The sequence below is a fragment of the Cygnus olor genome, chromosome 9 (assembly GCF_009769625.2).
Source record: "Cygnus olor isolate bCygOlo1 chromosome 9, bCygOlo1.pri.v2, whole genome shotgun sequence".
In the NCBI taxonomy this organism is placed as follows: Eukaryota; Metazoa; Chordata; class Aves; order Anseriformes; family Anatidae; genus Cygnus; species Cygnus olor.
Window position 1 is genome coordinate 1956155 of NC_049177.1, and position 23318 is coordinate 1979472.

At 38.6% G+C, this 23318-nt stretch overlaps 1 protein-coding gene across 5 annotated transcripts in view; it reads left to right on the forward strand.

Moving 5' to 3' along the window:
• The window catches only part of SLC9A9 (solute carrier family 9 member A9), a 210794-nt gene extending 191642 nt beyond the window's left edge, over positions 1–19152 (forward strand). For 4 of the 5 annotated variants that reach the window (XM_040566689.1, XM_040566690.1, XM_040566695.1 and 1 more), the window contains 2 exons: positions 16655–16760; positions 17296–19152. In XM_040566689.1, coding sequence (XP_040422623.1) covers positions 16655–16760; positions 17296–17487 — 298 coding nt within the window. In that variant the 3' untranslated portion in view covers positions 17488–19152. The remainder of the gene's footprint in view (positions 1–16654; positions 16761–17295) is intronic. The other variant, XM_040566693.1, reaches the window with a different exon arrangement.
• The last annotated feature ends 4166 nt before the right edge of the window (positions 19153–23318 follow it).

Below are 23318 nucleotides of genomic sequence, written 5' to 3' on the forward strand. Positions count from 1 at the left end.
ATATAGGAAGACATTATCAAAAATTTTTAGACACAAACTGATGCTTTTTTCTTTTACACAGTGTTGCTTTTAAAAATGTGTCACAATCCTAATGGAACAAATGAATTTCATTTTTCCACTCTAATGCTTGATAGTTCCCCTGAAAAGAGAATTTGTGAGTGTTTGCACACACTTCTACAGGGTTAGAAACAAACTTAAATCCGTGTTATTGAAGTAGTATCTTCACATATCCAAATCTAGGAATTACAGAAAACATTCTGAAAAGCTGTTCTTAAGGTGTGACAAATCTCACTGTACCTAAGTAATTTAGGTAAGCAATTCTTGAGAAAGTTGTTTACAGACACTCAGAGCCACGCGGCTTTTGATCTCCAGCTACTAAGGAGCTTTTCTTGCCTTAGAGGTGGTGTTATTGGCTATGGACTCGCTAGCTAAGGAGGAAAATGTATTAACCAAGACCTATGTGCAGTGTTTTCTCATTTTACTTGCCACTAGGTACTTGACCATATTTTATTCTATTAAATTTCTTCCCTATTCCTGGTCTCTTCAGGATCATCTCTTTGTTCAAGCAGAGGAATCTAATCCTCCTCAGCACTGGTGATACCATCCTTGCTTGCACCAGTTTATGAAGTCTGCTCATGAACCAGTGTTCATGCATTAGCCTCACTTCAGTTTAACAGGACTCTTCCCAAGACTGAGGGCTGAGACACACCTCTCACAGTCTCTCTCCATTCTTGGATGCCTTTTGTAAGGTGACACAAGCTGGCTAAATGGGAAATCAATTTCTTATCTGTCTTCTAATATATACTATTCCCTTTTGCCTCTCAAATAATCTTTTCCCCATGAGACACCGTACCTCATATGTTTTGCTTAAACCTACATAGATATTTGATCTGTTATTTTGACCTTGTCTAGCAAATCAGTTATCTTATCAAAGAAAGATACCAGTCTAGCCTGACACAATTTGCTTTTGTTGAAGCACATGGCATTTTATCCATTTTTCCATATAACTTCAAGTCCTTGATTACCCTTTTCTTTCACTGTTCAAAGACTTCTCTTAGTACTGAGGTCAGACTAATATATCCATCCCTCAACCCAAAATACTTACAGTCCTATGTCCTTGATGGCTACCCTAGGTCATACAAAGCTGTACATACATATGTACAGTTGGACCTTAACTGTGGTGGTCAAATATTTTCCCTCAAAATTGTTTTCAACAGAAGAAGAAACTTTCAACTGAATAAAAATGTTCTTGGAAAATTCTGACTCTTCATTGAAGTGTTAGGCATCTAAAAAGAGAAACATTTCCATCTGAGAAATCAACTATATCTCTATTATAAACGTTAACTTGGTATCTCACAGGAATTGTAGTCTGATCAAAAAGAACTTCTCTCAATGTGCAATAGGCAAGAAATGTTATGCCAGAATTCAGAGTGTCACACTCAAGTACAAAAAAAAAATTAAGGATTGAAGACAGCTACTGCCTGTGATCAGGGTGGGGGGGCTAAAGCAGCAGAGGGAGTTGTTCTAATGGTGATCAGGTAGAAGATTATTAGCAATGCAGACAAAAAAATATTTGTAATAAAGGTGTCATAGGTCTTGGATCATACCAATGCCAATGACCCAACAGGGATGGATGAAGGGAAATTGTCTCCTTAGGTGTTCCTTTGACTGAAGTGAAACTAAAGGAGAGAAAGCCTTGTTTAGCTCTGTCATGATACTGACACCAACAAAGCACCACTCTCCTACCCACTACTGCCATACTGTTAAGCCTTCCGGAAGAGGAGCTGATCTGTTTTCTGCAAACCATACCTAGTATTTCTCTTACATCTGACCAACTCCCCAGCAGGTCTCTCATGGGAGATCGACTGCCGTGGGCAGAGGCACTGGGAATACCCAGCCCCAACACAGCTCCCTTCCTTCTTTGCCCCTGTTTTCCTTGGCCCACATACTCCCAGCTGCTCTCTCTCAGGACAGGGTAGCACAGGACTGAAGAATGATGTAGAATGGAGAGAGGATTGTCCAAGCTAGGCAGAGTGATACAGGGCCATGCACAAAGCCAGGATTATAGATACTACAACAACCTAGTAATTCTGATATTGTTTAGCATCAGGCATTTGGCATCACGATGCTCCTGAAGAATGATTCTAGTTAACACATAGCTTTAAGTCAGCTTCTGTGACAGTACTGAAGGCATCGTTTGTCTGGGACATCTATTGTTTGTGACAACTGCAGCAAAAACATTTGACTCTCTTAAAGTTGCCCATCACTAATTGCGTGCTGACTGGGACAGTGCTTTCCCTATGCACCACAAGTATCTTGCCACAGCATATTAATAACAGTTCTGCAGAGCTGGACGCTGCTTTGAAGTGGTGTCAACATCCATGAGGTATTAGATACTGTAAAAAATATCTCCAGATCACATAAGAGAGGATAGTCCACTCCTGTAATTGCTTTCATATATGTTGGAAGCAGAAGTTTAAAAAAAAAAAAATGATTTTAAATCTAAGTCTCTTACAGAGTCCTCAAGATGCCAAATGAGTTAAGCATCCCCTGCATTATGTTGTTGACAAACTTCAAGTCAATGATTATAATTGAGTACAAAGACAATACAAATTTGTCAAGCTCATTCAAGACCTACAGGTTCACACACAACGATGATGAAATATTTATTCCACTGGTAGAGAACAAAGAGGAGCTTAGATAATGTGCTTGCACAGAATGTTACCAAGCTAAATGAAGCAGAGCTAAGAAGCTAGAAAGAGAAGGATTAGCAAGTGGAGTCACACAGACATAATTTGGGACAACTAGGCACATAAGAGAGGAAGAAAATACCAAAAAAAAAAAGTGCTTAAATTAAAGATTAAATGTTTCTCTGATACTAAGCCAACTATCTTTCCAGAGAGAATTAACTGGAGCAAGCCCTTTATGATTTTTTCTAGTGTCAAAGAACTTCTGAAGTGTTAAGTAATTAAATTCATAAAGCACAAATTTTAGTCCACAAGGGGTCTTTACATTATCCAGTCTGACCTCTTAGACATCACAAATTTCATCCCGTACTGATCCCAGGAACCAGCTCAAGTATTACAGGTACCAGGAACATATCCATTTCTGATCAGAAGAAAATCAGCAGTGGAAAGTTTATTACTTCCCTTAGGAATGTTTTCCACTGGTTAGTTGCTGTTAAAACTTTTTTTTTTTCCTTTTAGAACACATTGAGTTTATCACCCTGCTTTAATTTACTGAAAAACATTCCGGTAACAGTTATTTTTTTGTGTAATGATACTTAAAGAGTTCATTAAGTCACTATTTTAACTTCTCACTTAGTTTTAATATCTTTAGGGCAGAATGAAGGGTCTCTTTCTGATATCCTCTGAACCTTCTGAAGCCACTTACACCAGGCACGGTATTCCAGCAGTGGTCTCTCTAGTGTTTTGTACAGAAGTATTGACACTAGTTTACTCACAACTCACTGTTCACATGCATTGCCTTTTTTTTTTTTTTTTCCTCCGTTTGGAGCTCATGAAAATCCTATAATCCACAATCACTGCAGGTACATTTGGCCCTTCTTGCTTGTTTGTTTTCAGGTTTGCAACTAAAGGAAATATATCCAAATGAGACCAGCTTACCAAGTAATCAAGGTGTGTTTACATAACTGCTCTGTCTTTATCATAATTTAATCTACATCATCCATCCACACACCATCACCACCAACAACAGTCAAGTTACTGAATATCACATTTTCTACCAAGCACTGAGCACTTGAAAACACTCACCAATCCATAGCAGTTCTCTTCTGGCAATTACTGTTTCAAGTCTATCAACCAGCCAGTTCTTAATCAATTTAATGCATGTCTTATTGATACTTTAAAGAGCTAATTTTAATCACAGTGTCATTTCAAATGCCTTTCACAGTTTATTAAATGCAGATCATTTTTATCAATCAAACTTGTAATTTCATCCAAGGATAAAATTAGATTTGTCTAACAAGATCTATTTCCTATATAAACCAATCTCTACAACCTTATGAGTAGGTTAAATGCAGCTATTGTCACCACATCACACATATTCTTCCTTGAAAGCCACAGGGGAAAAGTTCTAAATAAAGAGTCTAAAGCTGTCCATCTGCAAGGTCTATATTTACAGATGATGGAGAAGTTTCTCGTACCAAACATGAGGGACTAAGAGGTTGTTTTAAAAATTTATATAATGCAACTTTAAATTATGATTCACAAAACCTGGGCAGGTCCTTTTGTTTTTAATATGTAATTTTTGAACAACTTGCAGTAGTAGGCCTGTTTTATACTTAGCCCCCAGATTCCACAGTAAGGAGGTTGAAGGTAAGTGTTGTCTAGTTTAAAATCGTTTCTTTAAAGTCTAGGTGTCTAGTGCAAAAACAAGTTGCAGACAAAGCCAAGTGCATTTATTTGAGCCTTTCTTTCCTATTTTTCATTTTTTCCTAGAAGAATTTGACCTTTCAGCCAGCTCATTTCCTGCTAGAGTACTGCCAGCTCTATATCTTTTCAGACAGTACCTTGATGCCAACCTTTTCTATACTGCAACCTTATGTAAAATACATTAACAAATCTAGTTATATCAAGATACATATAGATATAAAAAATAAAATAATGCCAGAGTGCTGCAAAGCCTTGCCGATCAAGGTGTCAGTGGCATTATTGAATGCTTCAGTTCAACAGGGGCTTGGAGAACTATGCGACCTAAGTCACACTTTGGCATGCCAAAAGCTTTTTTTTTTTTTTTTATCAGATTTTAACTTCCAAACACCTTACAGGACTCCTGCAGCTCACACAGAGTGACTCTGGTCTTTGCCTTAGCTCATATGGAGAGCTGTAGGCACACTGTACCTCCTGCTGCTCAGAGCTATTTCACACTGAGAAATGCACTTCCAGACAAGACTTCAGTTCTTTGCTTGATCTTCTGTCTTCTGCACTAGAACACTCACGTTTTCACCGAATTAGCTCAAACCATACCATTCGTAACAGAAGGTCAGTTATTTATAGGGCCAGACTGTCCATGCTCTCACAGGCTTAGAAATCATTTTGCTATCAGCCAGGTCTTAGCAATCACAGACACTCTTAGGAACATAAGCAAGCAAGGCTGCTAACATAATTAATTCCTGAAAGACGAAGCCCCAGAGGAGACAGGGCCATGTTTAGCCTCCTTTCCACAGCAGAGAAATGGAACCATGCCAGGGGGAGGAAGAACCTGGAGAAGCTAAGTGCCTTCAAGAGACCAAATCCTTTCTTACATTGACAGGGGTGAAAAGAGATCAATGTACTTAACTATCCAAATGCCATCATCCAGCCAAACTTTCATCAAGAGCCAAAAAAACAATTCTAAAGTTAACTGAATTATCCCAAGTCATGCCTCTCAAAAAGAAAAAAAAAAAAAAAAAAGGAAAAAAGACTAGATAGGTATTTTTGAGGGGGAACAACTGTTAGGAAAGAAAAACTGAGCATGAGTTCTCAAAGAGCTAGGCTTTTTGAATACTCATCTAGGTCTAAATCCATTAAGATATTAAGGCATTTGGAAATGAGCCATTAGAGTGAAATCTATCAGCAAGCAGTTTTGAAATCAGATCTGGATTAGGAGTTGAGCACAGGAGTTCTGTCATAGAGGGGACAAAAAAAAAAAAAGAGCAGTGATCTCCGTGAATGTTTCTTAAACAAATCACATTCCCAGAACAGCCACGCTTGTTCATGCGGCATATAGCTGCCTTTTGTATTACAAGCCACTCATGACTGAAACCCCAGTAGCTGACCTCTCCATCTGTAATGAAACACTGAGAAAGCCTCATGCTCATTCATGCTATGCTGTACTTTTCCCCTTCTCTATTATTGTCTGTGTTTGGGTCAGTGCCAGCGTTGGTACATGTGCACAGTGTATTGCACCAATAAACAGAAGGGAAAGATGCCAAATTAAAAGAAAAATATCTTTCATAATCTGTCTCCAGAACCTTTCACTGGAAATGTAATGATCTGTGAGCCATGAGGCAGGCAAGTTTTAAGAAACTGGCTTAACCTCTCTGAAACTGGTGCCTAATACCTGCAACAACTCTATTAACACATCAGTTATCCATTAAAAAGGATTACAAAAGCATTTAGCATCCTTTAGCCAAATACAGCAATGACAACATTACACGGATGCAGATTTCCTCCTACTGTGGCAGGAGCATGTACCATCATGCTGATGTTCCAGCACCAGATGGAAAAAATAAACTCCTCCAAGTACTCCTTGTAGGGTGTAGAGCAAAAAGGGGACAACTTCTTTGCCTTGCAAGAGGCCTAAGGTCTGGTACCCTCTATTTTCTTGGTTTGCACAGCAATAAGTGTTACAGTATCCAGAGCACACATCCCTTTATCACAGGGTCCGTGATTTCTTCAAACAATGATTGCTACAAGTTGAATACCTGCTATAAAACTATAGGTCAGGTTTGCCTGAAAGTGAGTGCCTTTTCATTTAACTACATCTCCACGTTCCTTTAAAAATGTGGAAAAATAGTAGAAAGGCTTATAAATTCTCATTGCAGTTTCTTATCTGGAATATCACATCTTTGCAAAACTATGTTTTGCTTCATTCAAGCAAAAGTCATCCAGTTTTCCCAACTTTGTCCAGATACCTTTGCAACCAGACCACAAAAAGTCACTTGTCACACTAAAAATCCATCTTGATTTTTCCCCTTGCATCTCAAAGTCCCCCCATCACAGCACACTGTTCCCAGTGACCGTCCTGTTCTGTACCTTTCACAGCCTCCCAGGAAGCTCTTTTCTGCAAAGACAGATATTAAGAGTTTGGTCATCCCCACTCCAGACTAGTCTGCTAATCTAATAGGAGCTGTGAGATCACCTATTCCAACCAGAAATATAGTGACAGTTTTTCTGTTTGTTTTTATATTTCAATCAACTTCCTTGCCGATCAAAAGGCAGTACGAGTTCTTGTAATATGGATCCCCTGTACTGTTATTGTAATCTGCCACTATTCCTAAACAAAATATTTCCTTTTACCTATTCAGAATTTTAAGCTGTAAAATTAGGATAAATACCTCAAATTTGTTTTGCTCCAAGCAGTATAAACATTGCTATTATCCTATTGTCCTTTGTTCAGTACACATCTTTCTGCTGCTAGGATCTCTACCATAACTCATTACCCTCAATTGTTCTTTGTTGCAATACTCCCATACCTCTTCAGGAATGTTATGTCATGAGCGTTCTCTAGCTGGTCTTTCTCTATTTTAAAATATATTTTCAAAAGCAAAGATCTGACTTGCCAGAAGGCTGCTTTATTTGGATTATAGTGAAGCCTATTCCCATGCAGTGTCTTTCCTTCCTCAAACACTGACCCCTCCACTTCTTAATGTGCCTTTTTTTTTTTTTTTTTTTTTTTTTTTTTTTACAAACCCTTTAGAGACTTCCAGCTTCATCCAGCTAGCTAACCGCACACACAACATGGGTTGCACATTGGAAAGAGCTACAAAAGAATCTGCAGGCATAATCTTCATACCAATCTGCTCATAGGACTAGAGATTCTCAGAGGATATTAAACTAAACAAGCTTCCTATTAACAAGGCTTTACAGAGGCTATCCTGCTCTCAGCAGCTCAGTGAGATTAAAAGACTTTTTTTTTTTTGGCACTCCCAGCATCTCTCTTAGTCATTACCTAACTGTCCATAAGCACAATATGTTACACTATAAAGCAGAGCACTATTCCAAGAAAAGTCTTAAAACATGCCCTGATCTTGTTACATGGGCTTTGAATCTGCTTCATTATCTGGAACAAGTCTTGTTTCCCACAAGTGTATAAATGAGCAATATCATCATTTTGTGAATGCACCATACGTAATTCTCTGCTGTCAGCTTTGCCATGGGCTTCACTCAGCATGTCACCTTGATGCTCTGCTTTTATATTTAGTAGGGATACACACATCTCTGATCACAGGGCTTTTTATAGATTCATATTGGGCCAAGAGAATAGCTCTCCGGTCTATTGTTCACTACTGTACCAACACAGCCTTCTAAGAACTTCCAGAATTCTCATTTTCTTTGGAGTGACCATTTTCTTCCCTCCCAGGATGTTACCCGTCTCCTTATTTACTCTTCTTTACTCCACAAGCTTCTGATAGAGAAAAAGATCCTGTTTGTTTACACACCCCATATTTTTCTTTCTAAAAACTGCAATGAATCAACACTTTTATTTCTGTTTCTGCTAACATGTAGATGTACATGTTTTTGTACATGTACATGTTTTGCTAACATGTAGAAAAACACAATCAAGTATCAGAATATGATGCACTGTTCCCATAAGCCTTTCTCCACATTTATAGCTCATTGTTCAAAACTGTTCAAGAAAAGTGTTTTTTTAAATGATTTTCTCATACAGGGGTTCATATTTCCATCTCAAGTTGCACCTTTGTAACTGGGATCATTCTCTGATTCTTGGCAAAGCAGAAGCCGGAGATTTATCAAAAACTGTCTCCACAGGCCTGTGAACCATTTTAACTGCAATTGTACAGCTATATCTATAGTGATGAAATACCCAACTTCCTGAAAAAATGCCAAATAATTTTTTTTCCTATTCGAGCAAAAGTTTGGTGCACTCACTTCAACTCTCAATCCACGTCACCAGAAGCCTTTAGCAAGCATATTACTCTAGCTGCTGTTTGCAAAGTTCTGGCTGCCATTGTACAGCTTTGTTTTCATTGCAGTATTTTAGTTTGAGCTGAATGACACCAGTCACGTTTGGAAAGTATCGTTCACAGGACTCTCCTGCTAGCCGTTCCCACTTCCACCAGCCTCCCGGCTCCCCAGCTCTCCTCTCCCAGGGCAGAGGCACCGCAGTCAGCGCTATCCCCAGTAGCGATCTTAGTAGATGTGGGTTCGTTGTACCCGATATAATTTCTTGGTGAGAGGTTTTTAAAAGCTTTATAGCTTCCACTGTATTCGGATCAGATCTTTTCTCTAAGATGTGATTGAAGTAACTCACTTGATTAAACTTCACTGTTTAATCTGGGGATTTACTGTCCCTGCATCTTGCAATTGATTAGATCGGTGGGACCACCAGTATTAGATGGCTGTTAGCAGTATCTGTGAACGCTGCCAGTCCTCATTCTTTACACATCTATTTTCTGGATTACTTCTTGAGCAGATGGTGATGACAAAGATGCCCACATGAAACAGTCTTCCACAGAGTGCAGAAATCCCTGCTAACTTGCTTGCTCTTCTGCAGCCATTTCCTCTGCCAATACCAGGCCTGCAGCACCTTATTACAATGGACATACTTTATGTGAAGAGCTTGAAAGTGATCTCATCTGAGGCAGCTGGCATCAGTCTTTTTAAGGCCTTAAGGGTCTACGCATCGCCAGGTCACACCACTGTTCATCTTTTCTAAAGATACAGTTTAGCTTACTCAAGCCAATGACACCTCCAACTTTGTAACCACACTGAAAGTGTACCACTATCAGAAGCTCCTTTTCTGCACGGTGAATTACTGCACACAGCACACATTCTGTTACCACGCTATGGGTATGCAAGTTTTTAAAGCGTCCTGAGATTTTCCATGCCTTCAAATAGGCCAGGATTTATTTATTTAATATTTTGAGGTGAAATATTTTTCTGTGAATACCATTGTCATTTAGGTTTTCCCAAGCTTAATGATTTTAAAGTCTTGATTTCTGCTTCTGACTTTGACATTAAATTTATTTCAGAAATCTGTATTTCACCTTTGTTCTTCTAATATGCATACACTGCTTTTAATACATTATTTCCTAATTAAAAACAAAAGGATGCCTTTCAAACCCTCTTAGTTTCTCTGGTATGGAGGATGTTGTATTTGGTTTCATGTATTTTGCCTCAGGACTTTTAATTTCCTAAATCCTGAAGTGAGATTCATTTCATCAAACTTTAGACACCTAATTATTAGCCATTTAAGTCTAATCTATTAGTTCAGATTTTTATAGTCAAAAAAGGGAAAGAAACTCATCGTAGTTGCAATTCTTTCCAATTAACTTAGGCGCTGCAGGATAAGACTGCGTTGGGATTTGCCCATTTCACTTTATTGATGAAAATGTAAGATGGATAGATTAGTTTTCTTTCAAATATCCTGCTATTAGGTGTCTGATGATGGGGGACATGGAACCTACCAATGATGCCAGTCTTGAATCACATTCTTTTTTGTGAAAAGTCACACTGATGTTATTAATACCTTTTTTTATCCTGCACTGTAGCCAGGAAGATACCCTTTTATCTTACTGTTCCTAACTTTTTTCTTGGAGACATTTACCATTGTACGCAGCTCTGAGAACACAAAGCAATTTGCTTTCATACATTTGCCTTAATAATGAACATTTCCTTTGCATCCCCCTATGCAATATCCTGCTGAAAGCTACCCTCTGTAACTTCACTGTATACTTTTCCACAATGAATTATGTGATTGATGTCACTAGCACTGCACAGACTTAACTCTTTGTCGGGTATGTAGCTGACTCCCATGCAGACCCATTGGGGAGGGCTGTTTTTTTTTTTTTAATTTGGTTGTATTTTGATCAGAAGGGTTATTGCTAGATAGATGGTTATGTCCTTGTTTTTATTATGCAACTGACGTGAGGGAGGTTTTTTGTTCTTCTCTTTAGTTACCTCAGTCTACATCCTCTTTCTATAGTTAATTTGCCTGACATCAGTGCCTGTTCACATATTCCTGTTGAGTCTTATATGAGTAACATTCTGTCCTTCCACATGCCCTCTCCTGTTTCCAGGAGTAGCTGCATTACCCACATATCAATTATATAAGCAAGCCTCCATTTATGTCTCAGATTTTCCTTGCATGGAGGTGTTAAATTTGGAATATAATAGGCTTCAAATATATAATAGGCTTCAAATATCTTGAGTAAGATGCCTGAATTTTCCTCTCCTCTTCAGTGAGCTCAACACAAGAAACCCATGGTGTGCAAGTATCCCAGACATTTTACTCAGTGCATACTAGAGAACAAACTACTTCCCAGTCTGCAGCTGCTTATCTATAGAAAGACCCAGCTAAGATCAATGCAGCTAACTGCTTCCACTTTGCACATATCTCTACAGTGATTCCAAAGTTGAAAGCTTCAAACTTTTAGCCATATTCTGCATCAAAGCCAGAGTTCATTCTTTGGGTCTGACACTACATCTGGCTCTGGAACTTTACGGTCAGACAGTTTTCTGTGAGGATGCATTAAACTAGTTTTTACTACCCTTGATTTTCACCCACTCTCACTGCTCTCAGACATGACAGAGAGAATGGATCTAGAAATCATTCAAATATACCCAATAATTTAAGCTTCGCAGGACTATGGTACAATTCCATTTATCCTGAGTTGTTTAGTATTTCAAATTAAAACAGTAGTGGGATTTAGGGAAAGGATTTAAAGAAAAAAAAGGCAAAGAACCAGAGCACTATTCACCAATATCAAAGATAAATTCCAATATCACTTATGCTGGATTTAGTCACTTCTCAGCTTTCTCCACAATGCAGATCAGGTTATCTTCGGATGTTAAATCACTGTAGATCTCATGCTCTTTTCAAAAAGATACTTGTTATTCTAATGATTAAATCCTATATAATCACACCCTGCCTTTTTCAACTGCTGTACACTGATAGCTCTCCATCCTCAGAAGAAAATCCCCTGGTATGTGAGCAAAGACCATTCTCCCTTACACAAGCTACCCCTTAATCTGCTGGGCATGCATTTAAGACTTAGAGATGTCTCTGTGCCTCACCAGCTCAGTCACACGCACAAGCTGTTGTATGAAGATTACCAAATAATCTCGGTCAGCTATTAACAGCAGTTAGCCATGTACAAAATTTTTGCAGGTAATCTAAAGTTCAGTGGTTTGCCTGCTGCTACTCAAGCATGACCAAAACGGAAGTGTTTGCTCTTTAGGCTATGACACAGCTAGTATCAAAATCACTCTTGAAAACTGCAGCTCTCCAAGGACCAAGATATCATTTGTCCTTACTGTGAAAAACATGGAATGAACAGAAATTATATATTTTCTGAGTTATCTTTCTTATATACATTTCTTCATAAATATAAAAATGAGAAATAACAAAAACTCATGACATAACTAATTTACAAACTCCAATTTAAGTAGAAGTATTCACAAAATAAAAGCCACGATCCTCAAGAATCTTTAAAACAGTTGCACAAAGGAAAGATTCTGGGTGTGGCAACATCTGCCTCTAGAGACATATGTGCACAGCAGAAAAGTAACACTAGGCAATGGAATATTTAAGGACATAGTTTTAACAAGCATGTACTTGTGATACAGCTTACCTGCTATAGGAAAGTAATCTCTGGAAAAATCACTAGATGTAATTTTGACTAGTATCACAAGAATTCCTGTACTTTGGGGCTTTTTAATACCAAATATTGTAGTATGAAAGTATTTGCCTTTGGGGAGGACGGAATTACCTTGAATTACAGAACCACCATTATGCAATGAAATAAAAGGTAAAAAAAAAAAAAACACACCTTCTGAGCCTAATGCAGTGTTTTATAGAGCTAAAGCTGAGCTGCCACATGTATTTAAGAACTGTGGCCACCTCTCCTGCCCATGGGATTTTGCTTTTTTCTTCTTCATACTATATATAAATTAGTTTTCTCTCAAAAGCTCCAGTCAAGCATGCAGAAAGTGAGGGCACAGTAGCTACTATTACATATTTAACAAAACCATCACAGGTAGAAGAGAACTCTGACCCTCAAGCAAAAGAAAAATGTAAGTCCTAGAGCCGGAACAGACGCGTTTCCACCATAATATTTTTCCCTCTTTGAATATGCTAATGCCATTAAGTCAAAAAGATAGCCATTTACCAACAGTCTCAAAAATTTGACAGAATGCATGAATTTAACAAAAGCATAGTCATTTGAAACTTACTAACCAAAAGAAATTGAGATTCTATTTTTCCCCATTCTGACATGAATCAAAAGCTTTGAAAACTCCAAATTTTCTGCATAATGGAAATCCTAAATGCATGGTTACTGATATTAGCATTTGCCATCAGGATTACCTGATCTCTCTCATTTGAAGGTTTTGTTTAAAAAATTACAGGTAATCTGAGCCATTTAATATATGGGAGGAAAAATTCTGTAATAAGCATTTGTTTCAGGCAGACAGAGGGAATAAAAATCAAGCAATTCCAAGTTTTCCCCCTTAAAAATCCTGAAGAGGTTATTTTGAAGTGATCTATACTTAGCAGAAAAAACTCAAATCCTATCCTGGTGATTTGAAAGTCCAGCATAAACAAGATCCCATTGTGAAACTTTCGTTAAAAAGTTTGCTATTCATACCCTCAAGCTTATTCAATCTTGAGAGCAAAACTCTGAAGATCTTGTTTTTGAGTACGCTGCATCCTCCAACAGCCCATTTGACTTGTTCAGCCTCACCAGCCCAAGCAAACCACCCATCTGCATTCAGGCTACATTGGCCAGACATGTTATCTACCTCTAGATGAGACCCTTCATGAGGAAGTCTCATGATTTAAAGCGAGAAAGACAGAAGCTGGACCAGGGAGGAGTAAACACTGATTTAGATGCTGAGTCTGATAGCAGTACAAAAGAGATGAACTATGCCTGGTCAGCAGGGACTGCAGAATGGAACTGCCAAAGCAGTTGCCAGGATGTTCAAATGGCAATAAGGGGACCCAGGGTAAAGATCTGTGGATACATGAATGGAGAGCAGAAGCCTGGAGATATGGGGATTCAATGGGAAATTTATACACAAACATCTCGAACTCAGTTTCCCAGCTTACACGATACCACCGCTCCAATAATAACACTCTTTAACACAGTATATTTACTGTATGGTATCTGAGACATGCAGGTAGCCTGTTATGCCCATAGAGGACTGAAATGCAAGTCAGAGTGGGTTGACTGATATATCTTCCTGCTATCTTTTCCCCATCCCTGAATTAGGAAGGCATAGATTTGGTTAGGCAGTTATATCTGAGTTCTGCTAAGTTCTACACTTAGTTTCTTCCAATTTGTAAAGCTGCCTTAGTGCAAAATTCGTCTTTTTCTATTACTGTATTTAAATTAGTTCTCCCTGGAGATGTAATCAGACCAGCTGGAATGTGATAAGATTTTTTTGCCAGCCTTAAAATGCTGTAGACCCATGTCTGATATATTTTTGAAATGCCAGCATTACACTAGGATTAGAATTCCCCTTTCATGCTGCACTGAACAACGTGATTATGTCTGCAATACTATAAAGCAACTGTGTCAACAATAAAGAAGAAACATTTATGGCACAGGTCATTAAAACAATGAAAAATAGACCCATGCAAGTGAAGTTCTTAGTGGGCTGAATAATTACTAGTTAACTAAGGAACAAAGCAGTAAATTTATTACAGGTTTAGAAGCATTACAATAAAGTGAAGTCAGTTTTCTTGCACTTGAACTGCATCAGAAGAGACTATAAAGCAAAAACATTGACAACTCACAACAAATGCAGAAAAGGAAGGGAACTTAGAGGATGCATTGAAGCCCAAAATAAAGTCTTCACTCAATTTAAAAGCCATCAAAGTACATGCATAGCAACTAAATAGTTAAAAACATCAGACACTAGAAGTTCATCCAAAAAGGTGTGGTGGCTCAAAAAATTGGGGGGGGGGGGGGGGGGGGGGGGGGGTAGAATAGAAATCCCTCCACTGAAGACTTATGTGCCAACCAAGTAGTCTGCCCATTTCAGCATGATGGTGCTGGGCTACATGGAAGCATGCGTGCCATCCGTACATAACATAGGAGGTAAAGAGAACACACATTTCACTGAGGGCTATAAAGCTTATAATAAAGTTATAAGACTGTTTATACATGAGATCCAAGAGATTGGATTAAGGAGGTAGTGTAGAGGAATATTCATTCTCAGTTACTTATTCTAGAAGGAATAATAGAAAACAGAATAATCAAGTTTAACTTCCATTACAAACCTCTGTTTTTCATGCTGGGTCTGACAAGTCAGCTCAAACAATTCAAGTTTGTAATAAGAAAGCCAGTATTAAGAAAGATTAAAAACATAGAATTAGGCTCCTACTTCCATTTTTGCCTTTTCTAAGCACTTCAGAAAACTCAAATTGATAGCTTCTATACATTGCTTTTTAATAATAGTTCTCAACTACTTGGCACTTTGAAGGTTTTTTCCCTGGAGGTTTCCATTAAGATTGGATCAGGAAAGATTTCATTTAGTTTTGCTCCTACAGAAGCAGAACCTAAACTTTCCCTACGTAATTTGATCATGAGATTCCCACCTTGGTCAATTCCACTGGATCAATTTAATCAGATTTTAATATAGTCTTAAAATCTTTTTTGAAGTGGACTCATTCATTTTTTCACATGAGCTCAGCATACGATCTTGGATGAAGGAATTGCATGGTCTTCTAACAGATATCATTTAATTTTAAAAAATTCCACAGAAAAAAAAAAAAAACAGACTACAGAACTTGTGTGGCAGTAGCACAGAGCTGAGCAGATTATCTAGCCTTTCAATCTGTAACTGAGAGCATAAAGGGTGTTTTACATGACAGTTTCTTCAGCAGACAGTTTGTACAGAGCGTGTGGAGAAGTGATGTCAGACGGTTATGAAAGAAAAGGTGGTACTGGCAGGGCTAGGTTGAAGACATACTGCTACTTACTCAGTATTTCTGCAATGTTGCTACAGAGCTCAAGTCACCACTCAGATTTACATTTGTTACTCTCCTCTTTAAGGAGGGGGAGAGAGAGCTGGGGCAGGGGGGAGAATAAAGAGGGTCAACAATCAATAAAGCAGGTTTTCCCTGGCAGCACAAATAGCTGACAGACCTGCTTCCCAGAGAACACCAAAAATTACTTTGCGAGTAGCAGAGGAGACAAGTCAACTTGCAGGACTCTTGGGAGAGCTATTATTGACAGATACAAGGATGATATAATTGCTTAAGATGAGCAGGTTTTTCTTTTATCTCAATAAAGCCCTTTTGGATGAAAAGATAGGAAAGACAGGCGTGAGACAATAGCATAAAGCCTGTTCTTAACTCATTTACATAATTTTATGTAAAGGATCATTGATGTATGAAGTGCAAAATGTGTTGAATGCTGAGAATAGGGTATTACAAAGAATTTACGTACACTCCCAGAAATAAAGACACATTACATTTGAAATTTTTTATTTGAAATATTCTTCGCTGGTTGAAGAAATGCACTGATCTCACAAAAGGTTGAGTATACGTTTAAGAAAATGTTTACTACTATTCTTACATAACAAGCTGATACAGTTGCATCTTAAAGTGTTTCCTGTTATAATTGCATAAGAGATCACTCTTACAGCAACCAGCAGATGAGAACAGCAAACAGCATAATCTACTGCGTATTTCTTCTCTTTCAATTCCTTCTCCACTTCTGTATCCTGTGACATACCCTTCAGCCATTCTGGTACCTTTCGGGACAGGCTTTGATCACCAGGTCATCCTAACTAATGAAAGGTGAACCAGCACAGTTAACGGGTTAGCAAAGAAGTGTTTGCTTTGTTTCCATTCCATTAGAGAATTACTTTAAGCTTTGAAATGAAGTTTCCTTGCGTAATACAGAAGGATCTTAATATCAATAACCAATATGGGAGATGTTCTTTAACGAACTTCACAGATACCTAAAACCTATTTTAACCCATGCTGGTCCACCTCTCACAACGACGTTACCCGAATGGTGTAATCCTGTTGCCAGACTTCTGACCAGCCCCAGTGCATACGGAGTAAGTACCTAGCTTAGTTAACGGTATTTTAGGAGTAACCCAAAACCCACTGTACTCAATGAAACACCTTGGTAAAGTCCCTTTTCCAAAGCCTATTATTTTCAACGATAATTATTATATGGATTTCTTCAGGATTGTAGAGGAGGGGTCTCAGAAGGTGCAGTGCTACATTTTCAAGAACAGCCACACATTTTGTGAGCTTCAAATATGGGAAATATTTTAAATAATTCAGTCAGATGCTGAAAGTATTGGCTGTCCCATTCCACTGGCATCAGTAATATCTAAGTACTGAAGTTATTTTAGGCCCGGATGGTAAACTATGTTCCCCAGTACTGCCTGAGAGCTGACCATGGTAAGCAACTATTTGCTTTAATCAACATCAAGATGAGATTAACATGGTAAATTAGTAGCTAAAAAAAAAAAGGCAAAAAAGTCGAAGTGAAATTGCTTCAGACCTGTTTTTCATTTAAGCTTTATTAAAAATCCTTCTCTATATAGTTTCTTCCACTGATGTTTTTCCTTGTCTGAAACACAGGATCAACTGAAGAACGAGGACACCAATTATATCATAAATAATGATGAATTGAGTGAAAACTACGAATCCTCTGCTCATGCACCAGTGCCAACACAGGACAGAGCAGGCTGCACCCAGGCTACAGGCAAGGAAGATATTTGTGAAGGAGACCTTGGATTAGGAACATACAAACTCCAGCTTGAACACACATAATGTCAAAGTCAGCTAAATTCACTGGCATGAACAGTAATTTTAAATTGTAAAAAAAAAAAAAAAAAAAGTAAACCAAAGAAAGAAAAGATATTACATGAGCAAGAGACTAGAAAGTGTACTAAGCACAAAAACCTTATATCTTACCAAGTAAATTCCTGTTCCTCTACATAAAGTTTACCATCATTTATATAACTACAACAATATGCAGTTTTGTTTTGTTTTTTTTTTTTTTTAAACCATAGCAGTTGTCATCAAAAACGTAGGCACTGCCAGCCCACTGTAAACCCATTACAGTCACGTGTTTTCTCACATTGCATTTGACTGTATCAGGCCACTCACACATGTACGTTGGCCTTTGAATGCAGCTTTAACCAGCCAGGATGGAAAGAAATACCTTCCTAACATACTCATGCTCTCAGCACTTTTTATACAGCTGCTCCTGAACAGATCCACAACACAATGGAAAGGATTTTAGAAATAAAAGCAGGCATTTAACAGCATTTCCTGCATTCAAAGCATTAAGGTACATCCTAAAAAAGAACATCTGTTTCTCAACACTCAGAGTTAAAGCACCCAATTTGGGTTCTCTTGTTGCCTAGCAAATCTACAGCCCCAGCGCTCCCTAGACTGTCTTTAAAAGGACAAAAGCATCTCCTAAATGATCCAGAAAAGCCTGCACGCAGAAATGAGCTGCTTGAGGCAGCTAGTAGGAGATGGCTAAGAAGTAGAACTGTCTCAAGACCCAGAGAACGGTGAGATTTAAGCTGCTTATTACAAACTCCAGGGAGGCTCCCATCAAGATGCAACCTTTTGATTCATTTAAGAACTAGCATAGATTTTTTTGCATGAAGCATGATCAGAAGTGCTGCTTTACCCAGCGCTCCCCACATCAAGATTTTCTATAACCCAAAGTGTAGGAAACAACATTACCTCTGCTTAGAAGGGATTTGAGGCTGCATCCTTCACCCAAATATAAAGACTCCAGCCACCAAGCCAGTAAGTTATGCTGAAATAATAGACACTACCACTGTGGAGAATGTCCCACTTGGTACGGAAAAGAAAAAAAATACTTGGAGGGAAAAAAGATGAACGAGATGCATACATGTGAGCACACAAGCATGACAGGGATATCACTAGTTCAGTAAACATGAACTCTAGTAACTATTGAATTTATACAGGAAAGGAAGAAGATTTTTCTGAAGAGTACATGATATAAAAATACTTAATGTGAATTGCAGAACCTCAGTCTTTTGGTAAATCAAGCTCCTTCATGCTCACAGTGTAGCCTTTTCCTGACAACCAGTCCAGGAGCTGCTTTCTAAATACATCTTGTAGCATAGTTTGTATAGGGTCACACCATGATGCCACAAAATGAACATTTGTAGCAGGAGACATTCAAGTTGATAAAATCAGCAGCTGTCTCCCCACACACATACACTGCTGCACTGAATGGGCATGACCACTGTTTATACAGCAATTATTCCAGAAGGCATTTGTCGTTACAGCTTCACAGCACAAAACTTACAAGCTGTAAACAGAGTTGTTGTTTGTAAAATAATTTTAAGTGTATACTTTCAGAAATCATCTGTTTCATTTTGTATTGCCTTAAGGAAAAAGTTGTCTCCAATCAAATATCTCTGGAAAAAATATATCTTAAGACTGGCAACAAGGATAAACCTCTTTCTGTACTTATTCTGGGCACACACTTTCACATTGGTAGTGAAGTCAGTGGTAGTTAGATGTAAAAACAAGAGGAGAATTTCGGTATGAAAGTATTGATTGTTTGCATAAGTGCAGGAACTGACTAAACAAGTGGTCAATCACATACACAACGAGCTGCCACATACTATTATCATACATTAGGGCAGATCAGCATTTGTACCAGCGAGGTACTGCAAACACAGAGGTAGAACCAGGCTATTGTTCTCACGCGTACCTTTCCTAACCTCCACAGTTTCAACTAACAGTGCATGATAACGTTCCCAATCAACTTTTTCTAGTAGGGTCATTCTCAAATGCACTGTCGATAAGCAAGGAACTTTTAAACTTTTTAAATAAAAAATCAAGCCATCTCCATGAATGGTCATAAGGCTGAATACATCTTGATTTCACCACAGATGGAAGCTGAAATACAAGCTTCAATATAATCAAGCTTTAGTCATTCTTAACCAGTAATTAATTAGCCTGGAAAAGTGTGGCTCTAGAACAACTGCTTTAAGCATAAGTTTGAACACTGGATCTCTATATGCCATTATGAAAGATCAGAAGTTTAAACTGGCATTTTTTTTTTTCCCCCCAAACACTAAACAAGGAACTTCAAAGGAACTTAGTCCCCATGTGGTTTAAAAAAAAAAAAAAATCAGACATGAAAGTTCTGAGAAAAAGTAATGGATTTCCAACTCCCTGCCTTGTTTAGCTTTGTGTTGTGGAAAAAAGATGTGTAGCAGGTCATGAGAAGGAGAAAGGGCAAGAAAGTAAAGTTTTATTGCCTAGTACTGCACATCCTGCAGCATATTGTGGGAAGTGGTAAAGACAACTGGAAGCAGGAGAGCAGGTAGAGACACGCCGCAGTGAGATAAACATGCGGCAACACCATGAGAAATTATCATGGACGGGTACTAGCACAATCCTGATTTCAGTAGTCAGGATATCCTGTTGCAATCTTCAGAAGTACTGAGTACTTGCCACCAGGCTTCCCAAATTCCTTAGCTTACAGTGCAAATCAGTAAGCTGTTACTATATTAAGAAGATGCAAAGCTGTTTTTCACAACTGCTACATGAACTGCAAATGACAAACTCTTCCCAAAAAGAGTTCTGCTCTTAGATTCTGCTCTGCAACCCATCCCAGAGTATACTCTATGGGGTTTTTGATGATTTGTCATCTCTGTGTCCAAATCTCTCACGCTTGTGAGAAATGTGATAAATAGAGAGCTCTGGGGTCTGAAGTTCTGTTTATTCAAAAAAGAGTCGGTAGTGAAAACTCCCCTCACTGTTGTGTCTGTATGCCTAAACTTCACTTGGTAAAGTCATCTCTTGTAACAGGAGAGTTCTTTCTTCACATGTCAGATTTTTATGCTAAGCCTGTCAAGAAGCTCAATCAGTGGTCCCAGCAAGATTGGGCTTTATCCTCCGGGACTATGCTCAGCAACAAAAGTACCATTGGCTTTTAGGAAATGTAATTTGAGCTGCAAGCAAACCTGAAACTTGTATTAAATGGCAATAAAAGTCCTGATGATCCATTACACTATTCGGCCTTGCCATTGCCTAATTTTAAGTTATTCTTTTCGTGACATGCAGTTTAAGAGAGTAAAAACAACATTAGAACATATATTTGTATTCAAGTAAAAATTACTGGCAAAAAGTAATTCTGCACAACCATTTAAACAGAGCGATGGACGTTGAAAGGCCTTTAAAGTTAATATACAGTTCATATGCTAGAGATTTAAACTACTCAATATCTCACTGCATTTGACTGAACCCGCAAGTTACACATGATAAATGTGAAGCTATTCTTCCTATCCAAGTTAATCTAATAGAACACCGCTTGGAAAAGAGAGATGTAAAATATTATCAAAACAGTGACTGTATGTTTGAAGGCCAACATGCTAGTAGAGACAGAAATCTGCAATACTGCTAAACCTTTCAGTTTTCAGAAGTAATAAGTGAAGTTTTATATTGAGCTGCAGAGAGTGTTTGGCAAACACTCTCTGGTTTGCTTGGTTGGAAGCAGCAGCATGAATCCAGGATATAAATAGGAGACAGGAGAGCCAGCCCCAAAGACACTGGTCTAAAAATATCAGGTCACAATGATAACTTTCACAGAGAAGTGAAACATTTGGTAACCTCGCTGAAAGCAAGGCTAGAAACAAACATCTACACTGCTGTGTTAAAAAGATCCCATTTTTCCTCAGTAACCACATTAGGGCTAACTCCAGACCAACTAACCCTGTACATAACTTAAGCTGCTAAACTAATTGCATTGAAGCCAAGAGCGATTCACACCCCTTCCGCTAAGCAACCTAAGCGCCGTGCTGGGCTTTGAATGATCTGTACAATAGGTCTGTCTGCCCTTGTGAAAGCTGGTCTGTATTTTGCTATCAGCCATCAAGTAATGCAGACCTGTAAGGTCCCAATTGTTAGGTGTATTGGGGTACAACACAAAAGCGAGATACTTAAGTCACTTTAGATGCACATGAGCACTACACGTTTTCAAAATTATTTTTTTCATGAGTACGGTGAATCCTCAGGACACAAATATTTATTATGCACTTAAGAAAAGGAAAAACCTGAATACCCACTTTAAAGATTGGAAGCTACTTCTAAAGGCAAAGTTACTTTCCCCTACTTCCTTCCAGTGAAATGCAAAATAGCCCTTTTCAACATCTTACAGCAAACCACTTTAGAGCATTGTAAAGAACTTAACACAAGCAAGCTCATCCTTGACAGTATAATCCCAACAGACATGAGTTCTCCTTAGTGAACCGTGAAAGGCTTGTCAACATTTTTATTTTATAAACAGTCTTCCAGAGCTTAAACTCTCCAGTCAATCCAAATTTCCCAAGCAAGCAGTAAGTTATTGCATCGGTCCCAATACCAGTTAATTTTCAGCTCATGAAATGCCTTCCTTTAGCTCAATGACTAGCTTTCCTAGTAGGTATTACCGCTCAGCAGAATTGGACAAACATTTGGACACATTTTTCCTTCAATATTGGGGGGGTTAAAGATTTAAGTGTCATAATTGCATACTTCCAGTTTCCCCACTGTTAACTGGCACATTGCCTTCTTCCCACAGCAGCCCACCCTGGCTCTGGGCACACCACAGGAGGCAGGGAGCACTGCACAAGCTCTGCTGCACAATGGGGGCCATAGGAATGACTCTGCTCCAAAATAACCCTTTTTCTACCACTGGCAGAGCATGGGCAACATCTTCCCACTTAATTCACTGTCACTGGTCTCTATTACTCCCCTACAAATATCAGATCTGAGGTACAAAAGAACAAATATTGTTTCAGGCCTCAGAGGATTCTCAAATCTGAGCAAACCAAATGAACATAACCCAGTGAAAACCCAGCAGGGCCTGAAACCTTGGTGCCAGAAGCAGCAGTGAGGAATGCCCGGGGTGGTTTCCAGCCACTGCACTACATCCTTCTTTACTACCTAGCTGTCTGCTTCTGTGTGCTGCATCTGGACATAAATAACATACTGCTGCCTCACTCAGTAAGGATTTGAAACTAGAGAGCGCTACACCTAACAACCTAAATATTGAAAGAAATAACCTTATGCCGTGATATTAGGCATTACACAAGCCTAGGACAAGTTACAGGCAAGTGAGCTGAAGTAGGGTAATATCCCATAAGTAAAATGAGATTTCTGACTCCAGAGGTACGGTACCATCTAAATGTAACCCAGTGCTTTTGCATACATGCCTGACTGGAAATGAAAATATAAGAAAGGGAAATGAATAAATGAATGAGGAAGGAAAGGGAGACAGAACTCAGTGCTAAAGAAGACACTTGAATTGAAAAAGATCACCAAGATATTATGTGGCAAATGCAGACTAAAAACTCCAGCGAAGTATTTGCCAATAAAGAAATGAAGAATTAGCCTGAAGAATGCTGCTAAAACTTTTGCCAGAGTTCCATCCCTGGCTCTAATACTGCACTGTAAAAACTTTAGCACTCCACAGGCCTGAAGGGAGACATGGCTGCCAGCTGAAGGTTGACCAAATTTAAAGAAAATGAAGAAAAAGGAGCCAGGATGAAAGGCTAATCCTTCAACAGCACTGTTAGCAAAGTAATAAAGGCAACACCAGCCTGCTGTTTGCAGAAGTG